Source organism: Hibiscus syriacus, unplaced genomic scaffold, assembly GCF_006381635.1.
Source record: "Hibiscus syriacus cultivar Baekdansim isolate YM2019G1 unplaced genomic scaffold, ASM638163v2 tig00110676_pilon, whole genome shotgun sequence".
Taxonomy (NCBI): Eukaryota; Viridiplantae; Streptophyta; class Magnoliopsida; order Malvales; family Malvaceae; genus Hibiscus; species Hibiscus syriacus.
The window spans coordinates 948,929-965,082 of NW_024062820.1; the positions used below are offsets into that span (position 1 = coordinate 948,929).

At 33.6% G+C, this 16,154-nt stretch overlaps 2 protein-coding genes across 2 annotated transcripts; both read right to left on the bottom strand.

Annotated features, from left to right (window-relative positions):
* Nucleotides 1-263: 263 nt before the first annotated feature.
* Nucleotides 264-4,094, bottom strand: LOC120137850 (protein ANTHESIS POMOTING FACTOR 1-like). Its single transcript, XM_039153497.1, has 10 exons — nucleotides 3,974-4,094; nucleotides 3,613-3,713; nucleotides 2,925-3,034; nucleotides 2,769-2,835; nucleotides 2,282-2,381; nucleotides 1,834-1,950; nucleotides 1,570-1,707; nucleotides 1,351-1,432; nucleotides 1,094-1,143; nucleotides 264-577 (listed from the first exon to the last, which is right to left on the bottom strand). The coding sequence occupies exons 1-10, from the start codon at nucleotides 4,052-4,054 to the stop codon at nucleotides 392-394; spliced, it is 1,032 nt and encodes a 343-aa protein (XP_039009428.1). The 5' UTR covers nucleotides 4,055-4,094; the 3' UTR covers nucleotides 264-391.
* Nucleotides 4,095-7,124: 3,030 nt separating this feature from the next.
* LOC120137658 (cysteine-rich receptor-like protein kinase 42) lies at nucleotides 7,125-9,123 on the bottom strand. The gene is made up of 4 exons (XM_039153354.1): nucleotides 8,094-9,123; nucleotides 7,888-7,998; nucleotides 7,442-7,792; nucleotides 7,125-7,366 (listed from the first exon to the last, which is right to left on the bottom strand). Exons 1-4 carry the CDS (start codon nucleotides 8,872-8,874, stop codon nucleotides 7,125-7,127), a joined length of 1,485 nt encoding a protein of 494 aa, XP_039009285.1. The 5' UTR covers nucleotides 8,875-9,123.
* Nucleotides 9,124-16,154: the final 7,031 nt, after the last annotated feature.

Genomic DNA, 16,154 nt, shown 5'->3' on the forward strand with positions numbered 1-16,154 from the left:
TAACGACTGCTATGGGTGTGATTTGTTTCTAACAAATTATTGAATCACTTGTTTTAAAGCTAGTTTATTGATTCATACACCAAAGCGCTAGATAATAAACATGTCAAGAATGAACATGATATTATAAATTTAGAGAAATGAACTATTCTAAAGATGAATTTTGAAAATAAGGATTTACTTCGGTTTTAGATCACTACACGTCTTGATAACAAAACCTACTTAACAACAACATGGTTAAAATCCAGAACAAAAAATATTCCCAACATTTAACCAATTTCTGAAATCTAAACACGTTAACAAAGTTTTTCTTCCCTGCAGGCACATTGCAGTTGATTTCTGAAGAGAAAGATACAGGATAAATATACGAATTACCGAGTATTAACCACTGGGTTTATTGACCGATTTGTTCGGATTGTGCCCCAGCTTGTACATTGGTGGAACCGGTCTCTGCAGTTGGTTTTGAATTGTTGTTAGGTATCCAAAATGTAAGAACGGTTGATGCAGCAACGAACATGGCCCTACGGGGAGCCCACTTCAAGCAAGCTGCAACTCCTATGTGACTGTTCCATGCGACTACCTGGAAGTGAACACGGTAAAGAACCAGTTAGCAATGTCGTTGTATAAGTTAAAAATGCCACTGCATTCTCGGGCAATAAACGACCACGGCATTTTCCATAATAATAATAACGGAAATAATGAAAAGGGGAAATAGGTCCCACGGGAGCATTTTCCTTTCAAATTGACTCGAAAAGTTCTTAGATGTGGTTAAAACAACTTTTAACTTTTAACATACTCATGTTGGATACATACCTAAATCCAACATTCTCCAATGAGTCTGAATAACATATCCCCATCAAATAAACAATCGCAAAAGAAGGGTCTCAAGAGAGCAAACAAAATGTAAGTTAATATGTTTTGCAAAACTGTATATGTTATATACTCTTCCTTGTTTTCCTCGTTTATTTAAGAAGAGCAAGAAAGAAAGGATAGGCAGTTCTTGCTAGAACTCATTATAGTAATGTATTTGTAATTCCATAGAAGACACACAACAAAAAAGAGAAGAGAAGCAGTTGAAGAAAACGGGCAGTAGTACCTCATTGCACATGTTGATATTCCAGGCATGCAAGGTTCCATCCCCTGACCCTTCAATTAGTGAAAATTGAGCTAAATTATGATGTTTCCAAACTAAGTATAATGAAAAACCGATACAAAAATCCGTATCCCAATACGAAGAAATATTCTCTGTATTCATTATAGTTGATTTGTATGATTATTCAATGTAAGCTTAATGTAAAACATAATCACAAATGCACATATTTTTCTCGAGGAACAACTAAGAGGAATTGGTACCTGAGATTACATACTGACCATCCGGAGTAATGGTTGCCTCTATAGTTGTATTGGGAGATGGTTCTAAATTGAACCCACACCGCTGCACAAGTTTTACATCTATGTAATAAATCAAGACATTATCCTATGAGGTAGAAATTGAGTCTAAAGAAAAAGGTGATCTAGGGCCTTTCAGAAAACAACTTTTTGGGTAGGACTTTTTCAGTTAGGGTAACTAACCTTCTCTCCTCCATATGCATCAAGAACATATATGTTGTTATTTGTGGTTGTCAATAGCATCGATTTGCCATCATTGCTGAATTTGATGTCGCAAACCTCAGCTGTGTCTCCACCGACTAAAAATGTATCGAACGGGCCCTATATTAGAATAAATAAATCAAACTCGTCACAATAATAATCCTCCAAAAGGAAAGAAATAAGGCAAGTTCATAATACTGATATACCAGAACACATGCAAGTGCTTAATGGGTTAAAATTTAAAACCTTGTCATAGGAGCGTGAATCAAACAATTTAATAGCCCCTCCTTCCATAGCCACAGCAAAGACAAGGCCTTGTTGGTCATATGCTACAGTAGGTCTACCGCGCAGGTGTAAAATCCCCTGAAAACTACAAGAGTAAGCATAAATCACATTTGTGTAAGATTAGATGATAAAATGAAGATTAAAAACATAAGCTTATATGCAAACCAATAGTATATCAAAACAGTCGGATAATGGCAATCACTCATTTTGGAAACTTTCCTTTTCAGCCTTTTTTTTTCAAGACAATGTCCCTCAGTCAGCCTTGTTTGGGGGAATGGACTAAGGAGGAAGAATCCTTCTTTCAATTAAGCACTTCAATTTCTTAAAGGGAGAAATTTAGCTTCATAATTTATGTCCACTTCTTAGTACCCAACATTTGCACAAAATTCAAAGAAAATGGGAAACCAACCTGACAGGCATTTACACGGAGATCCCAAATCCTGACACTGTGATCAAGAGAACCTGACATGAAGCTATCATTTACCGGAGACATGCAGAGGGAAACAACTCTGCAGCAGCAGATACGAGAAAACTTATTAGAATGGAAGTGTTGCCAAATCAATAACAGAAAAGGCTAGTCAAGGAAGGGTAAAACATTCAAGGAAACATCTCTTTAAGAACCAAAGGTTTTCCATTTTCATAGTTTTAATATGTTCTACAAACAAGTGGTGCAGATCAATATATGGATATATGCATAGAGTTCAAAACCATGCTACCTGAAGTTAACATCCAAAACCTTCATTGAAATATTGAATAACTAAAGTAACATTAAACATGGGCATTCACGTGGCTCTTTTATTCCATAACTGATTGCTTGAACTACATACAAATCATATATGAACCAGACCTCTTTCTCAACCTCTTTGAACAACATTAACATGTCAAGAATTACCAACCTCTCTTTGTGTCCTTTGAAGTAGCGAAGACATCGGTTATCATACATAGAAAGATACCGTAGGACTTCTGTTAACAAAAGAGAAACAGCAGATACAATAATTGTTGTTTGGTTAACAAACATAAGAATAAAGCTTAAATCATCCTAAGAAACTCACCTCCAGTCGATTCCAAATTGTGTCTCGTAGAGCATATAACAGAACTAGGATGATGTGTGAAACATATTCGATCTGCACCATGTTTCTTATGATATGTTGTCTTTATCAACCTAAACCAACATCAAAATGATATGGCTGAAAATGATCCTAACAATTAAATTTCTAATCATCAACAACCTAATTTCATAGCAGAGACCAACAAACACTAAAAATTCAATTCCTTTGAGGGAAAAAAAACTTTCTCAAAGCTATGATGAAAACGATCAAGACACTAGTTGATATGATATAACTGGGATGATGTGTAAACCAACATTAAATCTCATGATTTGTTGTCTTTATCAACCTAAACCAATTAAAAATAATCCAAACAATTAAATTTCTATCAAGAAACCTAATTACTATGATATTTTTTCTATATCAAAGTAAACCAATATTAAAATGATCATTAATGCAACTAATGAAAATGATCTTATCACTTAATTTTTTTAACAATAAACCAAATAACAAAGCAGAAATCATTCAAACATTCATAATTCAAATCATACCAAAACTAAATTTCTCTCTCGAAACTTGCAACTAAAGCTATTAATTAAATCAATGGCAAATTGGCAATACGTGTCTTTTCTCTCTCTCTTGTTCCTTCTATATTCGATTACATCAAAAAAGAAAGGGAAAAAAGAAAACTAACTTAGCATTGGCAATGTCGTAAAGGCGAACTGAATCGTCCTCACTGGCTGTCACCAATAGATCATCCTTTCGGTGAAAGTCAAGTGAACTTATCTTTCCTCCCTGAAAATACATAACCAAGTAAAAACAAATCAATTTGAATATTCAGAGACGGAAATTTGAATCAGTAAGCTGAAGTGAAAATACCTTCCATTAATTAAATTAACGCATTACAAAAATATAAAATAAGTCAGAAGTTTGGAGCAGCTGTTCTTGTTTTTTTTTATTACTTGTAATTATTTTTTTGTAGCTTAACAAGTGATTTACTTTAATGGCGGATCTAAAAGAGAATTAAAGAGAAAAAATAGTAATGAAAACATTACGAAGTCTGAGAAAACTGCGCCAATCGACATGCTGCGCACTGTTTCGTCGTCAAGCTCTGTAATCGACATCGTCGTCGCCATTTTCTTTCCCTTTTGGCTTTTCGAGATGGGAGGGTTTTAGGATTTAGACAGATGATTCGAAATAAACGACGTCGTAGGAAAAACCTGAGGGAAAGGTAAACTAACTTTTTAGTCCTATATATTTATAATTTGTATCAATTTGATCCTTTATAAAAGCAAATGTATATGATTTACTTTATCATCTATTATTTCAGTGTTTGTAGATAAAAAAAAGTGTGTTCGGCATACAACTAATAGTTAATAGTCGATAATTGATTTGATAATTTGATTTGATAAATTAATTTGATTAGTTGAGTTGATAAATTGATTTGATAAATTGTTTATATAAAAATGTTTAATAAAATTTAATTGATTGTTGATATGGGTAAAATGACAAATAAGGGTATGACACATTTAGTTGTTAAGTACATATATGTTTTATAATATTTAGTCTTTATTGAAGTGAAATTATTCAGATAAAATATTTTTTGACAGTAAATTAAAAAATCTTTAAGAAAATTAGTGTATAATTTTAAAAATTTTGAATATATTTTTTAAATTTAATATTTACAGAAATTAACATTGTGAGATTGATACATACTATTAACATTGTATAAAATATCAACACTACATTTTTTCTACTTTCATGTTTTGTTATATTTTCTTAACTAAAATATAGAATAATAAAATAAAATTTCACTAAAATATTTAGGACGGAGGCTATTTCATTAGATTAGGTTTTATGGAAAATATGTAATTATGGAAATAATAAGGTTAAATATATCATTTAACATCTTATTTTGCAATAAGCTCTCCCAAACCGCTGGATTTTCCAGCGTTTTCATTTTCACATTATTTTGCACAATAAACTCTTTCAAAAACGTGTTTACCAAACACTAAAAATAACTATTTAGGCTCGAATAAACTAAAATCTCCTCAAAAAAGATGTTTTACCAAATACCCCAAAAGCTTTGAGGTCTGGCTAAAGATTTTTGCTTTGATTTGGTAATTTTTACACTTAGTTGCAATCAATTTTATTTGTGAATTGCTTAAACTTTGAAAATGATCTTTTTATCTATAACAATAGTAAGTTAAAACGACAGCGCTCTAGATGATGTAATGAAAAAAAAAATATATATAAAAGGTAGGAAAAATTATAACATGCTTATTTTATTATAATGTTGTTGGAATTAAACTGGACCGATTATTAAATTAAATAAAAACCGACCACTCAACTAATATTATATAACCTAGCCTTCTTAAATCATAAAAAATATAAATATACTTTTTTTTGGGCCTCAACTAAAAATTTATAATATATTTCCATGCTGATAAAAAGAATTTAATGATACTTTTGGTCTTCCAATTTCTTTAAAAAATATATTTTTAATTTTTTTAACAAACTTCTTTAGTTTTGTTAAATTAAAAAATTATAAATCTATTAATTATTTTGGTTTGATAAAAAATAAAATTTAATAATTAAAAGAAATAAAAATTGTTTTTTAAAAAAAAATCAGGGGTGAAAGATATCATTAAAGAAGAAAAAGAAATGAGCAAAATTCCACATGAATTGATGGGTACAAAAAATGTCACACTCAATTGATATAAGTTGGATCCACCACCTTAATTGACCCATTAACCTATTTAATTTCATAGTGGGTGAAACAAATTTCTCACGGCATCACCTTCTCATGATTTTGTCATATAAAGATGAATGAATACCAAATTGCACAATATATATACTTACCTACTTTACCACGTGGGTTGACATTGAAAAAAAACTTTCTTTTTTCTAATTTATGCAAATTGGTCCTCAAGCAGCTACCCCAACTCACTCGAAACTTCTATGATTCTTCAACAATGGCGTGAAAAGAAATTATTATAATAATAATAATAATAAACATGAAAGCTAGAAGTCAAAGTTTTTGCCTAAAAACAGCAAAATTAAAATTAAGGGTAAGCTACGTATTTAGTCACCACCTATTCTTGTACTTCCATTTTGGTCACCCGATTATCTTTTTTAAAATTACGCTTGGTGTTACGTTTTGGTTCTATTTAGTCACACGTCATTAAAAAAATAAACTGAATTGATTTATTTTATTTTTCAATAATGATGTGGAATTACCTTATGATGACACGCCAGTATCATTAGTTAATTTTTTAACGGCGGATGATCAAAATGAAACTAAAATGTAACGTTAAATATGATTTTGAAAAAAAATAGTTGGTGACCAATATAGAATTGTAAGAATAAGTGAGTGAGTAAATATGTAATTTATCCTAAAATAAACTATTTACAAAGAACAACAAAATTACATTTTTGACAAATAAGTACAGTTTAGCATACGGCCTTCCAAAATTTTTGCTGCATGATCGTTTGGGATTCAAACATATATCTTGATCCAAACTCAGTCATGTCCGGGATTCGGATGTTCTTGATCCGAATTCCGAACTACCGAGTCCCGGAAGATTCGGATGAAGTACCCGAACCCTGAATTTTTCTCAAAGCGTTCGACATGAAACTGTTTGTGCTGTATGATCCTGATGAAGTTGCTGTCCCAAGCACGTTAGCATTCAAGAACGGCGGCTGGTTCGGCATCGGAATCTCGTAATCTTTATCGGTTAACATCTGAATCACTTCTGCCATTGATGGTCTCAAGAGAACCGAAGCTTGTGTACATAATAGGCCAATTTGAAGCACCCCGGGGGCTTGTTTTACCGACATTTCATCTCTTATGCTAAGGTCAACAGCTGCAGCCAATGCATTTGTTTTGTGAAGTGTCCATACCTGAGGTTGAAGACCACAAATTCAGTGATCTCAGAGCAACAAAATGTTCTAATCCGAGAATTTTTTTTTGGAACTTACTGTTTGTAGAAGGGAACCGGATTTCGTGAAGCTGCTGTTCTTTTTGCCACATACAATCTCAATAACAAGTACACCGAAGCTATAAACGTCGGCTTTCTCGGAAAGTTGTCCTCGAACGAGGTACTCCGGCGCCATGTATCCGCTGCAAGAAAAACCGAAGCCATGTTTTTAAGAACGCTTGAATGGAAATATCATGTGTGATATCAGATAATTCTTGCTCTAAACTTACAGTGTTCCGGCAATCCCAGTGCTAAGATGACTCCTTTCGGTACCCAAACATCGAACGAGTCCGAAATCGGCGATCTTCGGGTTGAGATTCTCGTCTAAAAGAACATTGCTGCTCTTAATGTCCCTGTGGATTATTCTTACGTGAGAGCCTCCTCCGTGAAGATGAGCAAGGCCCTCGGCTATTCCGACGATGATATTGAACCTTTGCTTCCAGTTTAGAAGTTTCGACTTCTCCTCATCTGCAAATGAAAACTAAATCATCAGCATTTGAAGCTAAAATCATTTACACATTTGATTAAAGAGCAAAACATTACCGAAAAGGAACTGATCAAGGCTCTTGTTGGGCACGTATTCATACACCAGGAGACTTTCAGGGCCCTCAATGCTAGCACCAAGAAGCTTCACCAGATTCTTGTGTTGAATTATGCTGATCAAATTTACTTCATTAAAGAAGTCATCAACCCATTGTCTTGTATTATATATCAATCTCTTTACAGCTACAGTTCTTCCATCGGGGAAAATCCCCATGAACACTGAACCAGCTCCTCCTTGGCCTAATTTCCTTGAAGGACTGAAGTAATCCGTTGCTTTCTCTAGAGTTTCGTACTTGAACATCAAACCCAATCGGTCGAACCGTTTCGAAATCCAGCCGAGACTCTTTAGCTCTGGGAAATGGAATTGATGGTTCATATAGAGCAGAGGACTAGTCACTAATGCATACAATTGGAAATGGAACACCATTGAGATATTGTATTGTTACCTCTTTTCCTCTTTGATAATCTTGCATAAATAACATAAGCTGCTGAAACTGAAAGTGTTACGAACGCAGACGATGCCAAGACGATTGCGATAATGACTCCGATCGAATAGCCTGGAAAAGAGAAGAAGAAGAAGAAGACACTGTAATTATTAAAATCAATCTCAAAATCTTCAAAAAAGAATGAAGAAAAATGGCAATAGACTTACCATGATGACCCTCAGAATCTGCTCCTTCAGTATAGAACCTAGTTGTGGAGTACCTCAAATAACACCCCGCATTCAAAGCTCTGCCTTCGTCGTTGGGAACGCATCTTCTCACCGTCTCCGACGCATTCTGCAGGCACTGCTGACACTCCGCCGGCGTAAGGCTGTCCCAACACTGCGCCAATGCGTACACTCCGTCCATCCCCACCACCCCGAATCCATTTCTTCTCAAAGCGATACTCGTTACGTTCCCGACCGCGTGATCGACGTTTCTACCGAACGAAATCATCCTGCTGTTCCGATCACGATCAAGCGTTGTTGCGTTATTATTGGAGCTGCAATTGGCGGTGTCGAAAGTTGGCGAAACAGATTCGTGAAAGAAGTCTTGATTATATTCGTAACGCAAGAAGCAGCCGTCAAGGAAGATTCGAGCCGAGCGAGGGAGGCAACGCGGGATTCGAGTCCTGGCCTCGGCATGACAAAGGAGGCAATCGGTATGGTCCAAATCTTCGTGGCACTGAGCCAATCCATACATCGGAGGCGTGGAGTTGAGATGATAGGAAGCAAAGTGATTGTCGTTCATCTGGTTCGACAACTGTTTCATCAATTCAGTGAAATTCGGAACGTAGTTCGTCCCGTGTGGCGGCTGGGAATCGCCGCAGAAAAGCCCGACGTTCGTGATTCTTGGATCAGAGAAAGAAGTGGGAACTAGAAAAGAAAAGATGATCATGAAAACCCATCTCCAGTATGATTGTTTCAAGGCTGAAAACCCCATAGATTTCATGTTTAGCCTTCAACTTTCCTTCTTTTTAATTTTTTTTCTGGGTTTTGAACTGGAAGAGACGAAGAACAAGGAAGATGGTGGTGTTTGAAGCTGTCTAGTTTCAACCTCGGAGGCTAAATTTCACCATTTTCGGCTGAGATTAGTGCTCTGAAAAGCTTCTATATATTTCCATGGAAAGGAAGATCATAGAAGAAAATTCCGCACCAATCAAATGAATTTTCGTTGGCTTCTTTCCTCTCTTTTAAGCAGAAGAAAAGATGGTTCAATTGGCTCTACATGGTTTAACGTTGAATTGAAACGAAGACTAGGAACGAAAAAGGCTGACCACTATTCAAAATAATAGAATGAGGGATAAAAATAACTTTTAGTCCTTAAGCTTAGACATTTTCACAATTTAGGCCTTAATTCTTTTTGTCCATTGTACATATTAGCCCTAAATTCGACAATTATTTTCATTGTTAATCCTTTTGAAAATGTCACATTCTCAACTTATGCCATATAATAAAAAAATGAAAAATCTAAATCTACATCTAAAAAATATCGCAGACAAAATGAAAAAAAAAAGGCAACTCATGAAACTAAAAAGCTAATTTACGTACCGTTCAAAAAAAAAAAAGTTAATTTACGCAGTGTACAGTTGTGAAAGGAATATTACGAATGCCCCTGCATGTCTGCATAAAAGATAATTATCAAATAATAAGGTAAATTACACTATTGTTTTTTTAGTAATTTTGATAATAGAATTATTATTTTTTAAAAATAATATTTTTTATTTTAATTATCAATCATGAAAAATTAAACAACTATGTTGATATAATATTTATTCCAAAATTATCCATTATTTTCTTTTTCTTTTTTTTCTGATGTAACCACCAATGTATATAGGCTATAAATTTATTAAACTTTCACCAAAATATATATTTAAAATATATTATATTATCATCTTCAAATTATATCAGAATATTTGATTTAATGATTAAATATTTAATATCTTTTACATGAACTATAGGTTTGATTCACCCCATTTATATTTTAATATAATTTTAAAGGATGACATAATATAATTGTGATTAAAACAAAAAAGTAATATTAGTGATGGTTTTATTGAAAGAAATAATCTATCTAATTATCAAAATAGAAAATAATATTAGATCGATGATTATTAATATAATTTACTTTAATCTTAAATTATTTTATTATATAAAAACATTAAATTAATATGATACAAATTTTTTTTATGTTTTTTTAGAAAAACATAGATCTAAGTTCATGCACGCCTATAAATTAACTATTCGAATCCATGTTATCAAGGAACAATAAAATTTCTTTAACTATTATAACCACTTCAATTTTTTTTACAATATTTTAATATAAATTATCAATGTACAAAATATTTTAACTACAATTATAAATTATTTTTAAACATTGATGTGTACGTAAGTTGCAAGAATTCAACAAATTTCTATACTTTAATGAAAAAGATCCTCCACACGAAATACAACAATTTCTTGTTGAAACCACATAAATATTTTCAAAAATTGGAAATTATTCTCACTGATCATTTTCTTCTAGGAAACCACGTGCTCATTAGGATTGAAATTTGGGTCTTTTTGACTTGCTCCTTACACGTTAATCAATGCCTTGTGAAACAGTTTGATTTTAAGGCAATTTTTTCCTAATAAATTTTCTCTAATAAAAACAGTTTATTAGCAGACTAAATACTTTATTGATGGATAAATTATGCAGACTAAAAATACGTGTACTTGATTAATCAAGTAATCGAGTAGATGGGAGAGATTTTAGTATAAACGTAAGAGGTGAGGTTGATTATTTGACTGTTAGAGGTGCATTTCGATTGATTATTTTTGGGTACGAGGCTTTCCAACTAATCACATCATTTATTAATGAGATCAAATGGATTGTAGCGCAGAGAGTCACAGTCGATAAATAATTGATCGTCGATTAGCATCGATGAACCATGTATCTATTAGGAGATAGACTATAGAGGAATTAATGTGAGGTGGTTAGGGATGACAACGGGTCGGGTTTGGGCCGGGTATTGGTCTCTCCGTCCCCGTTTTCGTTTAAAAAATCTGTCCTCGTCTCCGCTTAAAAAATGCGGGGATTTAAACGGGGATCCCCATCGGGTAATCGGGAAAAATCGCGGGGAAACGGGTATCCCGTTTAGCATAAACAATTATTTAAAAAGGTATCGGGCCGGGTATATATATATTTAAATTAAATATATATATATATATATATTATATATATATATATATTATATATAAATTAATATAAATTAAATTTATTAATATTATATATATATATATATAATAATTATTTTAAATATTTATCGGGGCGGGTATCGGGCCGGGTAATCGGGGTAGGGATTACCAAACCCGTCTTCGTTTAGCATAAACGGGTTTTCCCGTCCCCGTCCCCGTCCCCGTTTATCATCCCCGAACCTGACCCGTTTAATTCGGTTTTCCCCGTCGGATTCGAGTTTTTTTGCCATCCCTAGAGGTGATTTCATTAAGGTCGCATTTCGTCTTTCGGTCATCTTTGAGAGGTTATATAGGGACTTATTAGTATATGTGTCACTTATAAGAATATTATGACTACTATTAAGCTAACATGTTAAGTGTATATTGTTGGATTAAAATCTTGGGCGTATAATTTAATGTATATCGTTATCATCAAATTTGACATAAAATTAAGTGATCAATCATGATTATAAATCATAAGATATTAAAAGTATCATGGGAATATAAATATAGATACTATTAAAGTTGTATTTATAATTTAATGATGGTCGAAGTTATAAATACATACAATAATTGATTCTTAAATCAACTATATAAAGAGATGTTAATCTCTAAGCAATAAACCATATTGCATTTTCTCTTATTTCGTCAGAAAATTTATACTCAAAGAATTTTATTTTCTTGGAAGATCTCAGCCCTAATACAATCTTCAAGATCTCAACCTTCTAGGTAATCTCCAACAAATGATTCATATATGTTTTTGTAAATTTAGTATTTTATTCTTGATGATTTAACATATTTAGATATTGGATTCTTGATCTTATATCCATTAGATTATGATTCTAATGGATACAATTAGATGACAGTAAATTTGATTACGATAAATTATGTTAGCATCTCAAAAATCATATCAACTAGGAGTATGGTTCACCCACCCCGACATCCCTATTGTCATTATTGCGGATCCAGAAATATTTTTTAAGGTGAGCACATATCTATTAATAATAAAAAAAATTCGTATGAGAGAGACAGATAAAATTTTAAGGTGAACATCTTCAGTAAAATAAATAATTAATATAAAAAATTTTAAATTATAGAGTACACATAATTTTTTTTTAAAGATGATATCTTTAATAAAATAAACAATTAATATAAAAAATTGTAAAGTGAGCATGTACGCACCTACCTAGAATGGACATGCATCCGCCGGTGGACTGACTGAGGTGCGGACTGCGGGAGGAGCATCACTGTTTTTCTTTCCATTGAAGAAAAATGCAGTAAATCGCCGGTCCAAAATCAGGGTGACAAATTTGACTTTCCTTTTCCAACTTGCAAAAAAAATTCTTTTTATGTGTACTACACCATTGGTCATCAAATTATCAAGGATCTTTTATTTTAGTCATTCAATCAACTATTTTTTTATCATCATGAATGTTGTGTTTTTTTTTTTTTGACCATTTATCTTAAGTTTCCATTAGAATTCAATAGAGGTGATTATGTGGACTGATATAAAATCAATTTTAATCTTTAAAATTAATATTTTGTTTTTCAATTTAATCTTAATTTAAAATAATTTATCGAGTTTACCTCTTCTCACTGTTCATCTTCTCTAACTTCTTTTTTTTTGAAAACTCGTTGGATCCCAATGAATTTTTGAATAAATAAATCAAACTATAATAACCATATTTGGACATTTTTCATACATTTCTAAAAGAGAAAATAACCAAAGTGACAAAAAATGCCTTATAATATACGATTTTAACCAACTTTTTTTGAATTTGCCAAAATGACCAACAAAATCGCAATGCGATCGCTAATTCGCAACGCGATATCAGGTATAGCAAATCAGTTTCCAAATTCGCAACGCGAACTTCGACTATCGCATTGCGATTTACATATTCATATTGCGATAGTCCAAGTTCGCGTTGCGATAGTCGAAGTTTGCGTTGCGATCGTCGAAGTTCGCGTTACGATTTTCCAAATTCGTTGCGATAGTCCAAGTTTGCGTTGCGATTTATTCCAAATTCGGTGCGATAGTCCAAGTTCGCGTTACGATTTATTACAAATTCGTTGCGATAGTCTCCAAGTTCGTTGCGATAGTCTCCAAATTCGTTGCGGTAGTCTCCAAGTTCGTTGCGGTAGTCTCCAAGTTCGTTGCGGTAGTCTCCAAGTTCGTTGCGATAGTCTCCAAGTTCGTTGCGATAGTCTCCAAATTCGTTGCGGTAGTCTCCAAATTCGTTGCGGTAGTCTCCAAATTCGTTGCGGTAGTCTCCAAGTTCGTTGCGATAGTCTCCAAATTCGTTGCGGTAGTCTCCAAGTTCGTTGCGGTAGTCTCCAAGTTCGTTGCGGTAGTCTCCAAATTCGTTACGGTAGTCTCCAAATTCGTTGCGATAGTCTCCAAGTTCGTTGCGATAGTCTCCAAGTTCGTTGCGATAGTCTCCAAGTTCGTTGCGATAGTCTCCAAATTCGTTGCGGTAGTCTCCAAGTTCGTTGCGATAGTCTCCAAGTTCGTTGCAATAGTCCAAAATCGCAACGAATGATGGTATTGCATTTGTTTCTTAAGAATTTTCTCTAAAAAAATAGTATTCGCGTAGACGTGTCGAAGACACGTATTACCACGACCACGACCACGACCACGGACGGCAGCGGCGGCGGCACGCGAGAGTCCCCCTTGTTCTCTATCACTCAACAAGAAAGTGGGAAAGCCAAGCCTTAAATACCATTCCCAATATTGTTTCCAATACTATGTGGGATTGAGCATTACCAACACTTGTTCTCAATACTAATGAATTAAATCTTTAATCAAATATATATCTCATAATTCATAACATTAGCATCATGAAATAAACTAAATTTACAAAATAATAATGTCTAAATGACACCATTAAAAAAACCTTAATCTTTGACTATCTTTCAAGAATTTCTTAATTATAGATTCATCAAAATAAACTAGAACACGATACAAAAAACTAAAACCAACTACATGATTAACCAAATACTGAATTCAAATTTAATAAAATAAACAATACATAACTGTAATAAAATTTCTTAACCGTGCAATCAACAATCAATACAAATATATATTGTATACTTTACGAAACCATAATCAATGAAACTAAATTTAAGCAATAATAGAATTTTATCTTATTGTTTTACTGTTGCACTCATGAAACACCATAATAAAAATTTGTACATTTATTTATCACCAAAGCACCAATAAATTATAACAACTATTATACTCATGAAACACCATAATTAACGCATAAGATAAATTCAAGTGTTGGGAATGTCGGAACCGTCTTTCGGTTGGGCCCCGGAATTGGGCTTCGACTTGGGTTAAATGAATTGGAGTCGCCACCGACCATTTTAAAACGAATTTAGGCGGGCCGGACACCATCTTACCTGATTTGCGTTTTACCAGAAACGTGTCGGGCTCGGGAGTCGGTTACGGTCAAGGAAGGATTAGCACCCTTGAACCGCCCTTTCGGTACCAATTAATTTATCGGTTGTCTTTAATTGCGAGAAATTAGAAACTTAAATTAAAATTTAAAAACCGATTCAGATTACTTACCTTTGATCAGTTGAAAAAGACCCCTTAAACCGTCGGTGTCCCTTCGTTTACCCAAGTTCTTCGGCTTTGTGGTTGGTTCTTTGATATTTTATGTGTGGCTGGGTCTTTTGCGTTTGTGTTGATGTGATATTTTTGGGGTTTTGCTTGCTTGTGTTGATGGCTTTTGTTTACTGTTGGTATCTTGGTTTGATGATGTTTCGTTCCAGAAAATGGTTCTTGGTTTTGTTGTTCTTGCGTTTGTGGTTCTTTCTCGTGTTTGATGTGTTGGTACTGTGGATTCGTTCGTAGTTGGCTGGTAACCCCTCCCCCGTACTGCGTTGGTCGTGGGTTTTTTATAACCCCCACCGGCCGTTGGGAGTCCCGACGATCTCGGGATCATGGTTGGTTGGCCGGGGATTTCGGGATGGGTCAGTCCCGATCCCCTCGGCCGGAAATCTCGGCGACCGGTGTGTGGTGGCGTTCAGGCTTCTGGTAACCTTGATTTGATCTTGACCGTTGGATTGGGTCAGATCCAACGGTCCAAGATCGGCCGCGGCTGATAGCTCTTTGTGGGTTAAACAAACCCTGATTCCCTTGCTATGTTGGCCGTTGATCTCTTTGTTGATCCAACGGTCCCCTGTTGTGTGGCGCTGACATATACTGGAACCCTAATTTGACCTCTGGGCTGGATCAGGCCCGTCTGACTTATTGGACTGTTTGGACCCTGAAAAAAACATAAAAAGAAAATAATAAGAAGAAATAAATAATAATAATACTGATATAATATAAATTATATAATACATATATTTCAAAAATATTTTTTAAACTATATATTATATTTAAAAAAAGTTTTCAAAACTATATTATATAGTTTTCAAAATGTTTTAAAAATATTATATAAGTTTTAAAAAACGTTTTTAAAACTATATATTATATAATTTATTCAAAAATGTTTTTAAAACTATATATTATATAATTTATTCAAAAATGTTTTTAAAACTATATATTATATAAGTTTTTAAAATGATTTTAAAACTATATGTTACCCATATTTTCAAAATGTTTTCTTTTTAAAAAATTATATATTATATATATATTTTTTCAAAAACCGTTTGCAAACCATATAATATATATAGGTATATATGTATAAAATAATAATAAAAAATATGGACGAAAATTAGTGTCTACAGCTGCCCCTCTTTATCCTTTTTCGTGGAACGAAAAATAGGACAAAGACAAAAAAGACACAAATTTTTCGTTCGGTGGAGTTGAAGAATAACTCCCTGTCGAATTGAGTTGTAGATGGTTCATCCGTCGTGAAGTCGAGTCCATATTGAAATGATATGGAATTGAAGCTGCAATTCGGAATTTGAATCTGGATGTGGCTTCTCATTTCCAAATTGTAGTCAACTTCGGTCTTCTTCTCGGTTTAAAGATCTGGGTTGGAAAATTCGACTTGAATGTAG

Bases quoted from the DNA above. Each gene is read 5' to 3' on its own strand.
- LOC120137850 (XM_039153497.1), bottom strand. From the start codon at position 4,054: ATGGCGACGACGATGTCGATTACAGAGCTTGACGACGAAACAGTGCGC. The intron at 3,714-3,973 runs GTAATGTTTTCA...ATGTATTTTCAG, and splicing joins GCGCAGTTTTCTCAGACTTC to GGAGGAAAGATAAGTTCACT. The intron at 1,951-2,281 runs GTTGGTTTCCCA...TGTAGTTTTCAG, and splicing joins TCCGTGTAAATGCCTGTCAG to GGGATTTTACACCTGCGCGG.
- LOC120137658 (XM_039153354.1), bottom strand. From the start codon at position 8,874: ATGAAATCTATGGGGTTTTCAGCCTTGAAACAATCATACTGGAGATGG. The intron at 7,999-8,093 runs GTAAGTCTATTG...TCTCTTTTCCAG, and splicing joins AGATTCTGAGGGTCATCATG to GCTATTCGATCGGAGTCATT. The intron at 7,793-7,887 runs GTAACAATACAA...TCCATTTCCCAG, and splicing joins ATTATCAAAGAGGAAAAGAG to AGCTAAAGAGTCTCGGCTGG.